This window comes from Corvus cornix, chromosome 3 (assembly GCF_000738735.6).
Source record: "Corvus cornix cornix isolate S_Up_H32 chromosome 3, ASM73873v5, whole genome shotgun sequence".
Taxonomy (NCBI): Eukaryota; Metazoa; Chordata; class Aves; order Passeriformes; family Corvidae; genus Corvus; species Corvus cornix.
The window spans coordinates 20,584,657-20,602,301 of record NC_047056.1 but is presented as its reverse complement, the minus strand read 5'-3'; the positions used below and the strand labels follow the sequence as shown (position 1 = coordinate 20,602,301).

General features: G+C 37.3%; 1 protein-coding gene across 8 annotated transcripts in view; it reads right to left on the bottom strand.

Moving 5' to 3' along the window:
• Positions 1-265: 265 nt before the first annotated feature.
• ESRRG (estrogen related receptor gamma) overlaps positions 266-17,645 on the bottom strand; it is a 374,892-nt gene continuing 357,512 nt past the window's right edge. For all 8 annotated transcript variants that reach the window (XM_039568398.1, XM_039568401.1, XM_039568402.1 and 5 more), the window contains 2 exons: positions 15,044-15,313; positions 266-3,992 (listed from right to left, as the gene is read on the bottom strand). In XM_039568398.1, the coding sequence (XP_039424332.1) occupies positions 3,748-3,992; positions 15,044-15,313 (515 nt within the window). In that variant the 3' untranslated portion in view covers positions 266-3,747. The remainder of the gene's footprint in view (positions 3,993-15,043; positions 15,314-17,645) is intronic.

Here is a 17,645-nt window from a genome sequence, read left to right as displayed (position 1 = left end):
CTGCCAGCCTGAATTCTAATGTGCTATGAGACATTTTGCATATTTAAGAGTATGCAAAATGTCTTGTACCACACTGGAGTTCATTCTGACAAGGCTTTATATAGCATTTATTTACACTCACATCATACTTTAAGGGAGAAGTGCAAACGCTGGCTCCGTTTTGAATGGAAGTAACAAAAGGCAACGCTAATTGCTCTGTTTCCTCCTCCAAAAAAGAAAACAAAACCAAAAAAACCCCACAACACAAAAAATAAAATAAAAGCAATCAAAAGTGGAAGCTTGTTTAATATTGCTCTACCATCATCCTGAAAGGCATAATAATTTGAGTTACACATCTGAACTGATTGGAGTTACAGAATCATATCTCCTTTTTGCATTTAACAATATATACAATATAAAATAAATACATTTACACAAATGGACATTGGTTGGAGCACACGGTATGATACACATCACAAAAATATACAGTTGATTGCTATACAGATGTGAAGCCCATCTACAGCTATAGACATGTTTGTTTTCATTTGTTGTTTCGTTTCAGTTTTTAACTACTGGCTATTATGCAACTCCTGGATTATTATAAGCAGTTTAATTTTTTTTGTCCTTTTGCGATCTTTGCACGATAAGACTGCCGTAAAATGTTTTCCTAGGCAGGTAAACAGAGACGCTTAAATAATTAAAATACAATCACCAACACCCATTTTCTCTTCTATAAGAAAAATAGCAGTTTTAATTTTTTATATCTTTTTATGTTATCATTTAAATGCAAAATAGTGGAATAAATACAACAATCTGATCTGATTGAAACAAATGTGTAACTTCTGGGAGTTACACAATCATATTGCTTTAAATAAGAAAAAATTAAAAAATGAAGCAAAAATAGAAATTAAATTGTTATGGCTAAAACATACACCCTTTGAAATTTTCCCAACACTTCACATTAAGTAAGTGGTCTTGAAAGAACTCTTCTCCAGCAAGGTTTAAGATGAACAACATTATAAAGCCCGTGCAGTTTTTTTAGCTAAGTTTCAGGTAATGGTTTTACAGTCTTGAGATACTTGTTCTTTTGCAGCTCCAAAAAATTACAGAAAATGAAAACTAAAGTTTGCACCGTGTGCCTTTAACACATCTCCATTTTTTGTGTGTTTTTTGTATACTTCTAGTTGATTGGCTTTTCACCCTGAAGCCCAAGTTCTTTAATGTGATACAGCAAAAACAATATTTATATTATATATTTATATATATATAGTGTACTTGAACAGTAGCAACTTAAACCCTGCACAAACTTTCTGGAAAATAAACTTTTTTTTTGCACTCTTACATATATAAATAATCTTATAGAATCAGCACCTTTTTCCCAGGAGTTGTATTTTTTTTTTTTTTGACATTTTTCAAAAGGGATGTGCCAATTTCTGAACTCCTATCACAGCTATAAATTTCAAGTTATTGACCATCTGAATGAATTGCTAATGATGATTTACCTAGAATCACACTACAGTCACTTCTCTACTGAGAAAACACAATCTACAATATAGTCCCATATAGCTAATGATAGATACACAGTTTTTTTTTTTTTTCCTAGCACGAGGCCGAGGGAGCATCGGCCCATTGTTATTTTGTTTAAAGCACACAACGTAGCAATAGTTTTGGAAACTTGTCCGCACCAAAAAAGTTTTGCAACAACACAGAGCGAGTTAATAACAACATCTGAGAGATGATTGAATAAAAGCTATATTTACAGCATTTAAAAATTAGACTTATCTATAATCTTGAAATATTCAAAGTTTTATTTCTAAGCTATACATTGGTATTCTATAATAAACTGTTACAGAAATTATCCCTTGTTTTGAAAATATTATGATTTCAGTGTGTATCTGTTCATAACGAGTATTTGTTTGGAGTTTTGATCTCTTAATTATTACTAGGAAGAACTTTATTACCGGTAAGGAATAGAATATACTACTGTAATCTCCTGAGGAATTGTACATCCAATATTGTCTCTAATTCTACCCTGTGTCTATAAGCACACACCACAAGAATCCAAACACCACAAGAAGAACAAGACAACAGTCTTTGAATGCAACATAAAAATTCAGAAAAGCACAGCAAACATGAAACATTGAAAAGCTGAACTACATTTCTTTTGTTTGTTAGGATTACAATTTTAATTACATCTGTGTACATAGAATAAGGATGTTCACATAGTACAGGGAGCAGCTACTAACACTGGTACATTGGTATAGCATCTGATGGAGGTTATTGTTTATTGGTTATTTAGCGACTGTAGTTTTCTGGGGGCATCTAATCGGTTTATACATTAGATTACACCTCGTAACAGTCTTGAAACTGACTGACTTTCATGCTGTGACAATACTGGTTGAAAAGCACATATACTGGTTTAGCTACTTGTTAAGGATCGCCATTTACAAACGAAAATCTAAATCAATAAGTAAGGTATAGAAGTGTTAAATTCTTCAATTTGGTCAGAAGTCTACTACTCTGATTTCTTAATTTTGCAAACGGCGGCATTTGCCTCATTGCCTCTAAGCTACTATTGGTTGATAGGGTTTTCCTGCGTGTGAGGTTACAATTTTGCAAACAGGCAGTAGTATCTCGTTCATTTGCAACTGAAGCAGTTAGAAATCACTCCGCGACCGCGCCCCTGCACAGTCGCTGTCTCCCAACACCGTTACGGATTGGTATTCGACATGGAGTATTTATATGTTAGACTACTCAGATATACTGCAGGTGTAATCTAATCCTTTGAGTCAGTGAACATTTAGTTATAAACTGGAGCTCATGTTAAGAAACTGGATGTTTTGGACCAGACTGGCACACAACATAAATTGCATCCGTGATAATATGCACCTTCCCTTCGACTATTGCTTTAGTAAGATAAATTCCCACATTAATAAATGGCTGAAAACTGGTAAAGCTGGTACAAAAAAATCTCCATTAGTAAGAAGAAACGAAACATTTAAAAAAATCTTCCTTCAGGATTCATTTGTCCTTCATTATTGTTCATCATTGTTCAAGCCAGCACAAAAATGCAGTATTTCTTTCTCTTTAGTATTGCATGAATGAATAAAGCTTAAACTATTCCCTGAAAAAGTTACATCGTAGCTAACCTAAGAAATATCTGGAAGACTTGATAAAACAATTAAGGAATCAAATGGCTGTAACTGATCTAGATGGAAAATGCAATGATAAGAAGCAGCCGATGCATCGTCGCTTAGTCGTCTAATTAGAGACTGCTCCTATGAAATCTAATACTGCATTCAGTCAGTTCATCGTGTTGTACTGTACTGCTAGGTACGGTGGTTCTCTCTTTGATTCCTTTGTCATTGGGGACATTATGGTTCATAATAAGTTCACTGGCATCCATATTATGGATTTCCATCCTTTGGCAGGCCTGGCTTCCATCTCTCTTCAATTAGAGACCTCTTTTAAAAAGTTCAGCAGCAAAGGAAAAAAAAAGAGAAAAAGGAAAAAACAAAAGGAAAGAACGGAAAGGAAAAGAGAGAAAAGGAAAAGGAAAAGAAAAAACTGCATCAGAAAGACACAGAAGAAAAAGTTGAAAGCTGCTTCACAGTCTTGCTGCTAAATATCAGTGCAGTCATTTAGTCATTTTTTCCTTAATTAAACACTAAGTTTCTTTGCCATTATTATCCTGTTTATTTTCCCTTTTTTTTTTTTTTTTTTTTTTTTTTTAAAACGTGCATGATGGGGAAGCCCATGATGCTTTAGTCAGACCTTGGCCTCCAGCATTTCCAAAAAAAGTTTGTGCATGGGGACTTTGCCTTCCAGTTTGATGTTGTAGAAATGCTGCACAGCCTTGGTGGAGGTTTGCCTCAGAAGCGGGAGAGTCATCAACATCTTGCCTGCACGACGAGGGTCTTCCATGTGCTGCCCGGCCTCGTAATCCTGCAGAGCCTCGTGTAAGACGTCCTGAAGTTTCTGCACTGCCTCAACATCCTCTATGTGCATTGAGTCTGCAAAACAAAGGAGCAACAGGAGGTTTCAGTCTGGTGTGCCAGGAGTTTGATAACGCTGTGGCTGCACGACACTTTCACTGGTTCTACCCATCCCCTTTCACAGAGAAAGAAGATAATTACCCATTAATTTCTGTATTGACCTTTGGGAAAGTGTATTGAAACGCTGTGGAACTACAAACGTACAATTAACTCTTGGGTACGTAATTCTTCTCCTCATCCTCCTCAAACAAGTAAAACAGTCACCCTCAGTGCTCCCAAAACCATCTGTATGGTTACTGCTTTGAAGGAATGACAGTACCAAGGGGCTGAAGGAATGGAGGGCTGCATTCTGTCAGGGAAGCAAGGATGAAGCAAGGATGCCCTACTGTGGAAAAGCTCAGCAAAATTCTGTGTCAGGTTCCAAGGCTGCCGACTTGGAAGCCATGGATGTCACGTCACCACTGCTCAGAGACACTGACTGTGGGATTAGGACCCCTGCACCAACACAAGTGAAATGCTGGTTCCATGGGATTTCCTGATAGGTTAGGCAATTTTTTCTCCCTCACATATATTCAGACAGACAGGTAACACTTAGCGTGTTACTGAACAGCTTTTGTTTGATGAAGCTGACATCTCCTACAAGGTGTAATCCTTCTCTCCCACCCCCTCAGACAGTGGTTTATCTTGTTAGTGTTGGGTTTTGCATTTTTTATAAAAGACTCTAAGCAAACACCCTGCCCTGCACCTTTGCAGGTGAGATGCCTTGGTGGTGTAAGTATTGAGTGACAGGCCCAGACACAACACACACCAGGAACTAAACTAAACTGCTACATGACCCGAAAAGATTAAAGCAATGGAAGTGTGAAATAAAGAGAAAATATGTAACTGAAATAACTGTAAACCCCTCAACTGGATAGCTACAGAAAGTGAAGATGTCCCTGAGAACACGCAGTTACTGGACCATGCTGAGATTACTTTGGATGAGCAGCCCTAATTCTCTGACTTTTATGTAGTCATAAATGCCAAAGAAACCCTGATGTGGTCCAAAGTGAGGTGAATGCAAGTAAGGAAAAACAGTCATTGGTGAAAGAGCCCACCAAACAGTCCCTATCAGCTACCAAAATTGGGATGGTCAACAGATTTACAGAGCCAATAAAACACCACATGAAAATACAACTGCTGCAACGGGGTACAAGCCCCAGGGGCAGGCCACACTTTGCTCAGGGTGAAACTGGGACACAGCACGACTGAAGTTCTTGGAAATTCTACTTAGTATAACACTGCTTTGCATCCTAATTTTTGGGTTTGGAATAAAGCTCCTGTTCCCAGACAGAATAACAACTGAGGCTCTGGATGGTGAAAAACCCACTTCCATCAACGTTTCCATGCCCTGTAACCAGCAGTCTGATGCTCTGGATCAGTATTTGACAGAGCCTCATGTTTTACCCTGTTGATTAAACATCAAATTTTGCACGTGCTTCAAATATCTGAATTATATTCAGAGAATTAAGATGCATCTAAGATTCATTTCCTAAAAGATGACATGCAACTATTTCCTCAGATAATTAGGCCAGATAGTAAATACCTGTCTCCTTTCAAACACAAACATGTAAACTGAAACACAAACCAGTAAGTAACAGGTTAACAAAAATGTTCCAGCTCTTATTGTCACAACAAATGTGCAAATTGAGAAGAAAAAAAAAAAAAATAGAAGTTACAGCTCCTGCTCTAAAACAGACACTTAATTATATACAAGTTTGGATCATTTAGCACGTTTTATTGATTCTGATGACAGTTTATCTGTTAATTACACATAATGGAGTCCTATGGGAATTTTACATGTTTAATAATTCTGAGTCTTAGTGAATACATGCTCTAAGAAGCATGCAGCTAAGATATATGCTGCTGGGATGTGATACTGCACATCAAGGTGTACTGTGCTGAAAGCACAGACACAGAAATCTCTCTCCTAGGGATAAAGGAGGCTACAACATTTTGAAAAAGATGACAGGCAAATATTACCTCTAGCAAAATTTAGTTCTAATTAATGTGAGACCATTCCCCAAATCCATGCATTTTTGATAGTTTTCTAATAGGGTAGTTCTATTTAGTAATTCTGTGTCAATAAGACAAACCCCCTGAATTCTGTGTCCTACAAACAGATGTAATCGATACAGACATGCTAACACACACATACAGACGTGACTGATGTCTTAAGCATAGTGTCCAGCCACCAGGCTTAATTTGGAATGCAATCTCCAAAAAAATTGTTGTCTTTACTCCCTAACTCTTTACCAAGTCCTTGGATATTCACTGCTGTGCTACAGAACACATGATCTGCTACTCCAAATAATTTTTCCATAAGCCATGTGCTGTTTGTGCAGAAATTACACATCTTTTCCTCCGCTTCCCAGATCCACAGTGCCAAGGCCAGATTTTCTGGGGAACCAAATAGGAGCATTTTACCTGCAACAAATCCTTGATGAGTCAAGACTGACTGTTCTCATGACTTTTTTTTTTTTTTTTTACACCATACTGCATGAAGAGACAGGTATTTCTGGAGAATGTGACTACAGAGGTTTAGTTTTTAACCCTTTAGAAAACTGGTCTGATTCTTCCCAGAATCAGTATTTGTAACAGTGACCGTAAGTTTGAAAATAGATGTATGGAGTCCAGACTAAATGTATTTTTCACACAGAGGTGAAACTTGTCTAAGATGTTTAACTCTGCAGTTTGGAGAGCAATTTGGCCTGCAATGTTAGGAATCTCTACACTCCACATATTACTTACAATGAAAGTGAGTGAGGAGGGAAAAGAAGAGAACATGCCTCAGAAAGGAATCAAAACCCACCCTCTGACACAGCTTATTACATTCCAAATTACTCTCAAACTCTTCCTCTGTGTGGACAACATCCAAAACCAAGGGCTCTTACCCTCTTCTTGCAGGGATGATTGTGTACTATCCCTCTGGTAAACAGGGCAGTTACTTACACGGAAGATAAATGTAGTAAAGCATTTAATGTATTTTGTTGCTATCTTTGAAATTAATTTGGTAGCTGGGAAGAATGTGCCCAGCCAGTTCTCCACTTCCAAATGGTGGTTCATGGATCAGTGCAGGAAGCTGTGCCTTGGGGAACAGATTTGGTTACAAGGAATGGGGTAAGAAAAAACAGCAGGGAGAGGGGCACTTCCAGTGGTGATTAAGACTTCAAACTGTTCTTTTTAAATGGTGATTTAGCTTGAAAGATTTAAAAATTATGTAATCAAATTACTATGATAATTTAACTCCCCATTTACAGAAAAGATTCAAACTCATTTCAGCTTTACTCATTCTAGGGTCTGCCAATGTTTAAACACAAACTCAATAAATCTGTGCTATTTAATTAGACCATGATTCAGCTTGCAGATTGCCCAGGAAAATATTAATCTCTACAAAAATCCTTCTTCAAGTTTTAGCCTTGCAGTCTGGAACTTCCACTTTATTCCTGATATTAAATGAATGTAGATCTTAGTCCCTCAGGTGTAGCCTTTGAAAATAAGGAAAATGGTTGAAGATGCTGAACTAGCCAAGGGGAAAAGAGGAGGAAAAATAAAAGAGAGAAATCTTTTCAGTAACTACAGACTGGCAGATGTAGAAGTGAATTCAGAGCAGGCTAACTCATTGCTAAATATTGTTCATGTATTGGGATAAACCCAATCCTCAGTGATGCCATCAAGAACCACTGTAATTTAAGGAAACACACACAATTTGTGTGACAATCTGGAAAGAAAGCAAGAATTCCACAGAAAATATGAAACTGAATTATAAGTGAGTTTGAATGTTCTTCCTATACCATGAAAAACCCTTTTCTTTTGTTTATGGGCTGGTTTGGGGTTTTTTATAAGTGGCTTTGCAGGCAGTCTGAATAATTTACAGTTACATCCCACACAGGTAATATCCAGAGGAAACCTACACCCAGATGTAATACACTTAAAAATCAGCACCTGTCTAAACAATGAAATTAAACAGGGTCATTTCAAAGTGCCATTCGAAAGATAGCAGAATTTGATGGTAAAATGCCCTACAAAAACATGATCCCAGGCTGGTGAAACTGAAAACAGACAAACACAAGACTTGTTGATACAACTGCTGAGAACATGGGATTTCACTGGCAGGGAAAACATTATTCCTGATCAAAGCTGCCATGGGAGAGAGTGAGATCAACAAATGAGTACATGGACTCATTGAGCTCTGCTTGGAGAATCTCATTCTATCCTTGCAAAGGCTTTCTTTCACCATCACAGGATGGGAAAATAGAATTGTAACTCTTGTGATCAGCCGATTGATCAGATCATTGCACAGAAATAGGAGAAAACTGGAGTTCTCATTCAAGAAAAACACCTCAAGGTCCAGACAGAAACTCAGATTACAATCTACCTCATTTAAAATTCAAGCTTCATCTCAAATGCAGCAAACAAACATCCAGCCACACAGGAATCATTTAGAACACATCACAAAGGGCAACAACTAGGTAAAAATTGGAAAGCACCTGAACTGAGGGCAAGAAAACCTCTCAAAAGCCCACTCTGAGGAAAGTGAAAGGCTGGTATCTATGCATTTTGTATATAACGTCACTAGGAAGTGGAAGAAAACCAGGGGTCTTAAATGAAGTGTTTCTTCATGTCAGAAAATACAGACAGCAAAAAGAAAATAAGACAGTGAATCAAGCAGCAAGGAGCATGTAGCAGTGAATACACACATTAAGATGCTGGTAAACCACATTGCAAAGGTAGATACCAATAAGTACTTGAAATACAGCAACTGCTGTGATGTTTCTGATTCCACACAGCTGAGCAGTTCACAGGCTCAGTCTGGAGAAATCCCTTTAGAAAGCTCTAGGATCCTGGAAGAACTGGATGGGATCAAGATTAAGAACAAAAAGCAAAATGGTTTTTGCTTTATGTAAGGATGAAAAAAATCCTAATCTGGGTTATGTCTCAAATAAAACAGATTTTTTATCTAGATTGTACTGCCAATTCAAAAACCCCACAAAACCCATTGCAGTGTTTATCAATGGGTGAACTGTTCTCAGAACTACAGAACCCCTTCCTCTCCCCCTGAAACATGTGCCAGGTTTGCCACAGGGACAGAAGGTGCTCGCCCACACTGTGTTTCTGTGTATTTTTATGAGAAATACAACACAGTGACATTTTGAAAAGTATATTGCTTAAGACAGAAGCAACCCATGGAAATTGCCAACAGCAAATGAAACTAAGTTCTCAGTTCTCTCACCCAGCAAGAATTCCTGCCCTTTTTCCACCTAGAGCTGAAATTGCCCCAGATACTTACTTTGGTCTTCCCTGGGTTGGGTAAACAAATATACTTTATTTTGACCACCTGCCTGTCTTCCCTGAGCAGAACTGTTTGCTGGGATCTGCATGGTTAGGCTAAGACACAAACACAGTGACAAATAGCATATTTTTCCTTACAAAAGAATATGGCAAAAATGGTCTGACATCTGGAGTACTCTATTGGAAACAGACATTTCAATCAGAATAGATGCTGAAAATGAAAGAGGAATAAATTAAGAATTGTGCATAGGAATTATAGGCAGTGAAAACCAAAAACACAAAACAAAGGCTTGTGTGATTGATTTTAGTGAACGAGGCCTTAGTCTGGACTGCCCTGGTTTGGCCTACTTTTCAGAACAGATGAAAATGGAAGCCTCAAAACAGTTTTTAAAACACAGTAGGAAATGAAGACGTTGTAAGAAGAGAAATTACTTCCCAGAACAGGGAGTTTATTTCAGGGACTAACTGGATTAGCAGTGAGCTAAAACCACTGACATAAGGAAGTTAAAACACAGTAAACCAACATTTTCGTCTTCATTCCTGAAATGGCTTACTTTCCACTAGGAGAGGTAGTGAGGACAATAAATACAGGAATATTTCCTGCAAAGCAGAACAAACAGCACAGTATGAACTGGTTCAAGACCCTACACCATAAGGCCAACAAAAGCCTGGAGAAAGGGAACTCAAATGATAGAGCTGGGGTTTGAGACACCAACTAGAAGAATGAAGGCTTCAAAGTACTTTTTATTCACTATAAGATACAAGAAATTAAAATTACCATTGAGAACAACTAAGCTTGGCCTCGCTTCTTGCCCTTTGTGAGTCTCACGCTACCAACACGTAAGTAGTATCTGCTTATTCCCTAAGTGAGGAATAGCTCCAAGTTACTCAGTTATTAGAGCAGCTTCCAGAAAAAAAAAAAATTATGATTAACCATTGATCAACCATTAATTAACCACTGATTAACTCAGCTGCCATTTTCTAATGCTAACATTAAGCAAATGGTAACAGTTATTTATTTTCTCTGAGAATTTTGGGTGTCATCAATTTCATTACATGAAAATGGAATATGAGGAATAAACTGTCTTCAAGCAACATGAAAACTGATTATAGTGGTGACTTCCTTTTCTAAAAATTTGTTTCTATGCTGTACTACTCTCTATACAAAACTACATGAAAGAGTTAAGACCTTGCTATTTATATTTGTCAAAATAAACACTGGTAACACACTCTTAACACACAGCTGTGTGTGTATACATATATAGAGATACTGATACAGATATAGATATAGATAGATATATGCCCAGTCAAGACAGATATGTCTTAATCATGAATTCTAACACTAACAAGATGACTATATAAAACAAAATGAAAAAATGGACATTATTAGAAATGAAATATAGCACATTGTGACATGCACTGGGAATAAAGATGATGTCCTGTGGAGTAAGTGATTTACTGGGCTCTACCAATTAATTTCTATTATGATAATATCATATAATGGTGATAGCCTAGTGCTCTGAGTACACTGTGTCTGGAAAGCTAAAAAACTTATAAGAACTTACTAATTTTTTAACAGGATGAGATGACAGTGTTACTTTACTGGCACCAGTATTGATCAGCACTTTATTATACTAAAATGCACAAGATACTTTTTGGTTCACACTCCTTCAGAACTGAAAGGGCAATTTTTTTTTTTTTCAGGAGAGTTAATATCAAAGACCAGAAATGTGATAATGTGATGGTGAGCAGAAGTCCCTTTCTCCTTCTTTTGGTACAGGCTACACAGCCAGTAACTTAGCATTTAAGATTAAATTTTCAACAGTGCATAGGGCTGTACTTTTAAATGCCTAGCATCCACATTTGGATCAGGTTTTTCAAGAGGCCAGCAGCCTATGAAGCAGATGCACAGATATCAGATTTTCAAAGGTGCTGATGTATTATGACACTCCAGTTCCTTATGTTAGGTCTTAGATGGGACCTCAGCCTCTCTTAAAACTCTGGTCTCAGTTGTGACTCTTCTGCAACATTTGGCTTGGAGGTCCAATTCAGTCCTTACTGATTAGGCAATTTCAAAAAACTGCTCACCTGCAACCTCCTGTTTAGTATTTCCCTAATCAATACATGGGAGCACATCCAAGCGCAGAAGAGATGAGCAGCTCCTCTTTTCCGTGCCGGAGCATTCCCGTGTGCGTGCCTGCACTTGTGTACACTTCAAACATATTTTGTAAATATTTCACCTTCCCTTACACACGAGGAAGTAATTGGTACATGCATGTTTTGGAAACCATTCAAAGTTGATTTTCTGCGTGGGTAAACAAAGTGCTCATTGGTGCCAGCTTGCCTCATTTGGGTGGTGTGAGGCGGAACGCAGGGCAGCCGCATCCCACGGCTTCCAGGTACCTCCTGGCTTTTGTGTACAGAAGGCAGGGAAAGAGGGGAGGAACTCGTGATACAGGCAGGACAAGGACAATGCCAAGGAAAGAGTGACTTCTCTGGAGCTGAAGTATAAAGGCTGTGTTAATTACTATCAAATCAATGCAGATGCTTAAATCTAACCTGATAAATTCCGTATTTACATATTAAATGTAACTGCTGAAATGCCTGTACAGACCTAACGCACGCAGGACTGAAATGTTTATACATTTCAGCATTGTGCTCTTACATGTGCATTTAGACTTCTCAGAGTCTATATGCACTCAGTGTGAAATCAGTGACAATCCACAACATCCACAATGCCACATCCTGCATTTCTGGAAATTTATGGAAGCGGTGTGGCACTGCCAGCCCTGCACAGGGAACATTTGATAGCGGCTGTCAGAGAATCTCCCTGAAAAACTGCTACTCCTCCCCACCTTTTAGGGACCAAATGGCCGGATTATCTCAGATCCAGCACTGCACAAATGGGCTCTGTAGGCCTAAAGAAAAGAGTGTGTTTTAATGCTCACGCTACTGAGATTTGTTGGCCAAAACAAAGCTTGTGGTATTTATTCAAACAAAATACAATCGATATGAAGACAATCTACAATTTCTTTTTCCTGCTTCCAAACACCAGCAGGGAAAGTACTATGACACTGTATCATAAATCACTAACACAGATACACAGCTATAAAACCATCTTTGTCTACTGTTTACAGTAGAGTCAAACTGGGAATCTTTCTAGACAGTGTGGATATGACAAAAATGTCTGAAACACCCAAGATTTCTTATTATACTCTCCACAGCTAAAAAAAGGCTAATATATTTTAAAGTGGGAGAACAAACAATGGAAGAATGCAGAAGCAGCAACAAAATATATTAAAATGTGAATTGCTACTGGTTGATTTTCTAATGGCATTTTGGGTTTTTTTTGATATAGCTGCATTTACATAAACCAAGTTCCTAGTTGTATGAAAATAAGCTATTCTGCTCTTGTCTATCAAAAAAAAAGAAAAAAAAATCAATCCACCTTAAATTTTATTTTAATTTTAGCAGCATTTGTAAAGAAAACACTAAGGATCTGATAGCCACTGATGGGTTGTAATTCTGCAGGTGATATTTTACACCTAGAGGTTAGTGTAGCTACAGCTGGTAGAAGTTTGGTATCTGCTGCATGCACAACCTGAAGCTGAAATACTAAATGTCAGCAGCCAAAACACTCTGTTGAAAGGGAAGTGGAATGGCTGGGCTACTTTTTAACTCCTCCTTGCAACAGTTTCATTTTAAGACAGCAATTTTATTTCTTTTAAGATGAGGGAAGGAAATGTTTTCACTTCAATGTGCCCTGAATTTTAGTATGCTGAACTGTATTTATCTCTGACATTATCCTGGTTGTAATTTCCAGTGAAGTTAATGAAGCTACAGATGATTTTGATACACTCTATGCACAGTGTATGACTAAACTTTTTTTTGGCAGCAGTTATTTTTTATTATTACTTAAACACTGCATGTCTTTTTTTTTTTTTTTGGGCTGGGGGAAGGTGTGAGTCATATCCCTATATTCTAGCCCTCATCCTTTTTGTCAAGTAAACTGCAGAAACATTTCTAATTCAGTCTTTGAATTACAGAATTTAAATAAATACAAAAACCCTTCTCCATTTAGACTCCTAATTGCAGATAACTTCCTTGCTCTGATCATTAAGCATGACCAATTTTGAGAAATAACCTTCCTGGAGCTGCAAAGCATCCTCAAGTGTCTAGTTACAATGGTCAAAAATTATAAATAAATCTTCAATTAAGAATAATTTTGATCTTTGAGAGGCATTTCAGCATTTTGTTTAATCTGGAATAAGATAATATTCTAAAATTAAGGGCAGAGTTAGTGGGATGGAGAATATTTTACAAAGAAACTAATAAGCATTTTGGCTTTGCATGTTTTTGAATTATATTTCCAATTAAAAATGCAGAGTGCTAAATCACATTACAAAGATAAATAGGAAAGTACAACTTCATTGTTGAAAACAATTTCCCTCCTATCAATCTGAGGATTCATGCATCAATATTGTAGATGAACTGTTAATTACAAAATCAATTAAAAAATTATTTCTAAAAACAGTCACGCGTCCTGGCTCTCAGGGGGGCAATTTGGGCAGAAGGTCTCATCTCACTAGGACCGCGCCAAATCACAAGTCGTCATCCACAAGTAAGCAAAAGCAATCTGGTTTTTCATTTTTCAGCGCGGCTGAGCCCAGCCTGAGATTGATCGTCACATATGGCCCCAGAAAACAAACTGTCAATACCTTGAATGCTGCAGAATTTGAACAAATAGCCGTCCGCCCATTCAAGCCACTCATTGCATCCCATTTAACAGATTTTATTGACAGTTTCCTTCTTGTAATTAAAGGGAAAACTACTGGCCAGCAACCAAGATAAAGTTCAAAGATAGGGTCAAAACAAAAGCAGATGGAGGGGCACGGTGTGACTGTCAATGGAACATAGCATCAGAGCATGTTATTGACACACAGGTATCTAATGATCGGCACGTCATTAAAGAGGGATCTATCGTGAACTTTATGCAAATGCTAAAAGGGACTTAAGACCACAATAAAGCATTAAGGAGACACAAAAAGAAAAACAACAAAGCACAAACGATTTTTACTTATCTGACAGTATTCACTGCTTCAGCACTTTTAAATTCAAATGCAGGAAAAAAAAATTCTTTCTGAGATTTTTTAACTCTTTCTGCACAGTTAATAATTTTTTGCAGAAGCACTCTCATAAATGCAAAGGATCTGTAAGGTAAGGTGTGGTCCTTTTGAGACCCAATATGGATTTCCTCCCTCCTCCCATATCCTGAATTCAGACTATCAAATAATCAGTGGCTGCCTTTAAAGAGAAAATATATAACATATTCTCCAGCATCCTTTCTTTTGCTTTAATTGCAATGATTAGACTTGTCTGGATTAAGAAATGGATTTAGGAGAACAACATCTATATTCATTTGAAGGGATCTCTGCCTGTAAAACAGTCTCCAGATCATACAGTGGAATATTCTCCACTCCCTTAGGAACATATTCCACAATTACTTTGAACCAGAAAGTTGTTCTTAGTTTGAACTGCTTTGTTTGTTGCCTTATAGATTAAAGTCTGATCAGCAATTTCTTAGTATAAAATCCTGTTTTAAGCAAGCACACAGAAAATATTTTAGAAGAAAGAAAGAAAGAAAGAAAGAAAGAAAGAAAGAAAGAAAGAAAGAAAGAAAGAAAAAGAAAAAGAAAGACACATTAAAAATGTAGCAACCATCATGCCACTCTGCCAACCTGAATTAGCAAGTGCTATAGCTTTGAGGGTGACAAATTCTTCTTTCTCCAGCTTCATGCTCTTGTATTTCTTTACCAGCTGCAGTATGGCATTGTTAAGGTCAAGAAGGCCTGCCAATTTGGATTGGTCTTCATCCATAATATAATCTTCAGCATATACGAGCTCATCCTCAAAAGAAAGTGACCGGTATACAACACCGAGAATCAAGATCTCCATCCAAGCACTCTGCAGAAGGCTCATCTGGTCAGCTAGAGACAAAGTGGAAAATCCTGAACAGGAAAAAAAAAAATACAGGAAAAATATTAAGCACATTTGGAAATCTGATCCTCTTTTCGATTTATTTTTATATACATTGTGATAAAACATGCATGCATTCTATTATTCCCCCTTCTGCTTTTGCGTGTCACCTTCCCATCCTACTACAGGAAAATAAATCAACATAAAACCAAACATTTTCTAATCAAAACAAAAGTTTTAAACAAGCAGGAATTTGTAGGCTCTTCCTGTAAAAATCATATTAATTCGTGGGGTACTGCAGTGGCAATCTGTGATTTGTATGACATCTTCTTTGTCCTGAAATTCTTGTGCTTAGTTGTAAAAACCTAATTCTGTGAAACAGGGATCTGCTGACTCTATCCAGCACTACCATAATCCAAGAAGGGTAATTTAGGAGAAAAAGAAGAAAACTTTTTTGAAAGAGAAGATTTGATGTTTTAATAGAATTAAGGTAATGATGGAAAAGAGAAAAATTCTCTTTGAACTTTAACTTCAGGGAAAAGAGAAGTAACACCCACCCTTCTCAGAAAAGACACTGATCACTTCTGTCCTGGCTCCTGCCACTACTACACTTGTTGAAATAACAGGGTGGCACACTGAAGTGCCACAAGAATAGCAGTCACACGATCCTCTTTGTGAGGGCAACCAAAAATTTATCAAAAGCCTCTTAATGAATTTAACTTTTGCTTTTTTTTCCCCCCTCTCCCTGCTGTCTTTCCTAATAGGATCACTAAGGGCAAACATCTTTACTGTCTTACCTTTTCAGACTCTTGTTTACAGTACCTGTTAATTTATTATATCAAACTGCTAATATCCCAATCACATTAGGTACTAGAAAACAATATGGGAGAGGAAGTGATTTTCCTGGCCCCTTGGTGAAATGCAGCAGTTTGCCAGTTGGCACCATCAACCACAAGTACTTAATAAAATCATCAAAGGGGATTAGTCAAGCTTTTCTTAAAGGGTCTTAAGACATGTCTGAGGCTTTCCTTTAGTTGTTTATGGAGTTGCTTACATGTCCTTTGACAGGGTTCCCGCTGTAAGAACATTCTGTTTGGTGTTCAATTACACTTAAATGCAGTTTTCTGTTTTTAAAGTCGAGAGTTACAGTCAAGCAAGAATATATCATAAACTAGCAAATCTGCAAGGCATCTACTCCAAACAAGATTTTCTCTATAAGCACTAAGCAGCAAAACTAATACAATAAAAAGGAAAAGCCCACATCCAAACCACCAGGCATCCATAAAAAATGAAATATAAAACTGGCTGCATGTGCTCCCTCTCTCATTTTTCTCTCCCTCCTTATTTGTTTTCATTTTCTCTTCCTGTCTTTTGAGTCTTGTGATAGAACCATAGCTCTCTACCTTTAAAAAAAAAAAACAACAACAAAACCTGATCCAACAACAACAGGAAACCCTTGAAGATGTGACAATGGAAAATAACACATCTGTGATTAAAATAAATAAGAGGGAAATGGAGAAGAAATAATCATTTCAAAGGTTATAGGGAGGAATTCATGATTTCAATTAGCTCCAACATTTCTGTTCCTTGCTGGCTTTCAAGAACCAGTTTTTCTGCAGCAGCAGATGGACAGAGAATGTAGCCTGCAGCACCGTCCTGTGACAGCCCCATTCTCCCTCCCAGACACTGCTGTTAGTAAATAGATTTACACATTCTCCAATCTCCACACATCTTTCTGCCGAATAATTAAAAGCAGGATGATTAGTTTATTGAGTGGAAGGAGGAACTTTTTTATTGAGGTCCATCCATGATTTTATCAGGGCCAGCACTTTTACGGTTGTCATGAGGGTGCAGGCATCCAATTTTTCTTATCTGCCTGATTAATACAAACGCTGTTTCAGGACGCATTAATTAACAGATACAAATCTACGTTCTCATGGAAGGATCAATACAGAGAAGAAAAGAGGCATCAATGTGAATTTAGTGCTGATGATGGAGAAGGCACTCTATTGACATTTACGTGCATAGAAACTTTAAAGTTGCAGTGGAGCCCTTTTGTCCCTGTGATTTACAAATTAACAATTTTTCAGGTATAATAATGTTTCACACACTTCTGAAAGGTTTAATTAAGCAAAAGGCAATAAAATCAGTTTTGATTTTAAAAAGTTTAACCTGCAATTTCTCTCTGTATTCTTTTTTATCCCCCAAAAAAACTCCCAACTTCCTTCTTTTATTCACTTATCTATTTTCATACAGGTTTGGTAGCATTGGATTTATTTTTTTAAAAATAAATAATGCTATGTTTCAGTAACATTTATTGTGTGCTACAGTCAAAGAATATGCCCTGGGAGGGGGAAAAATGGG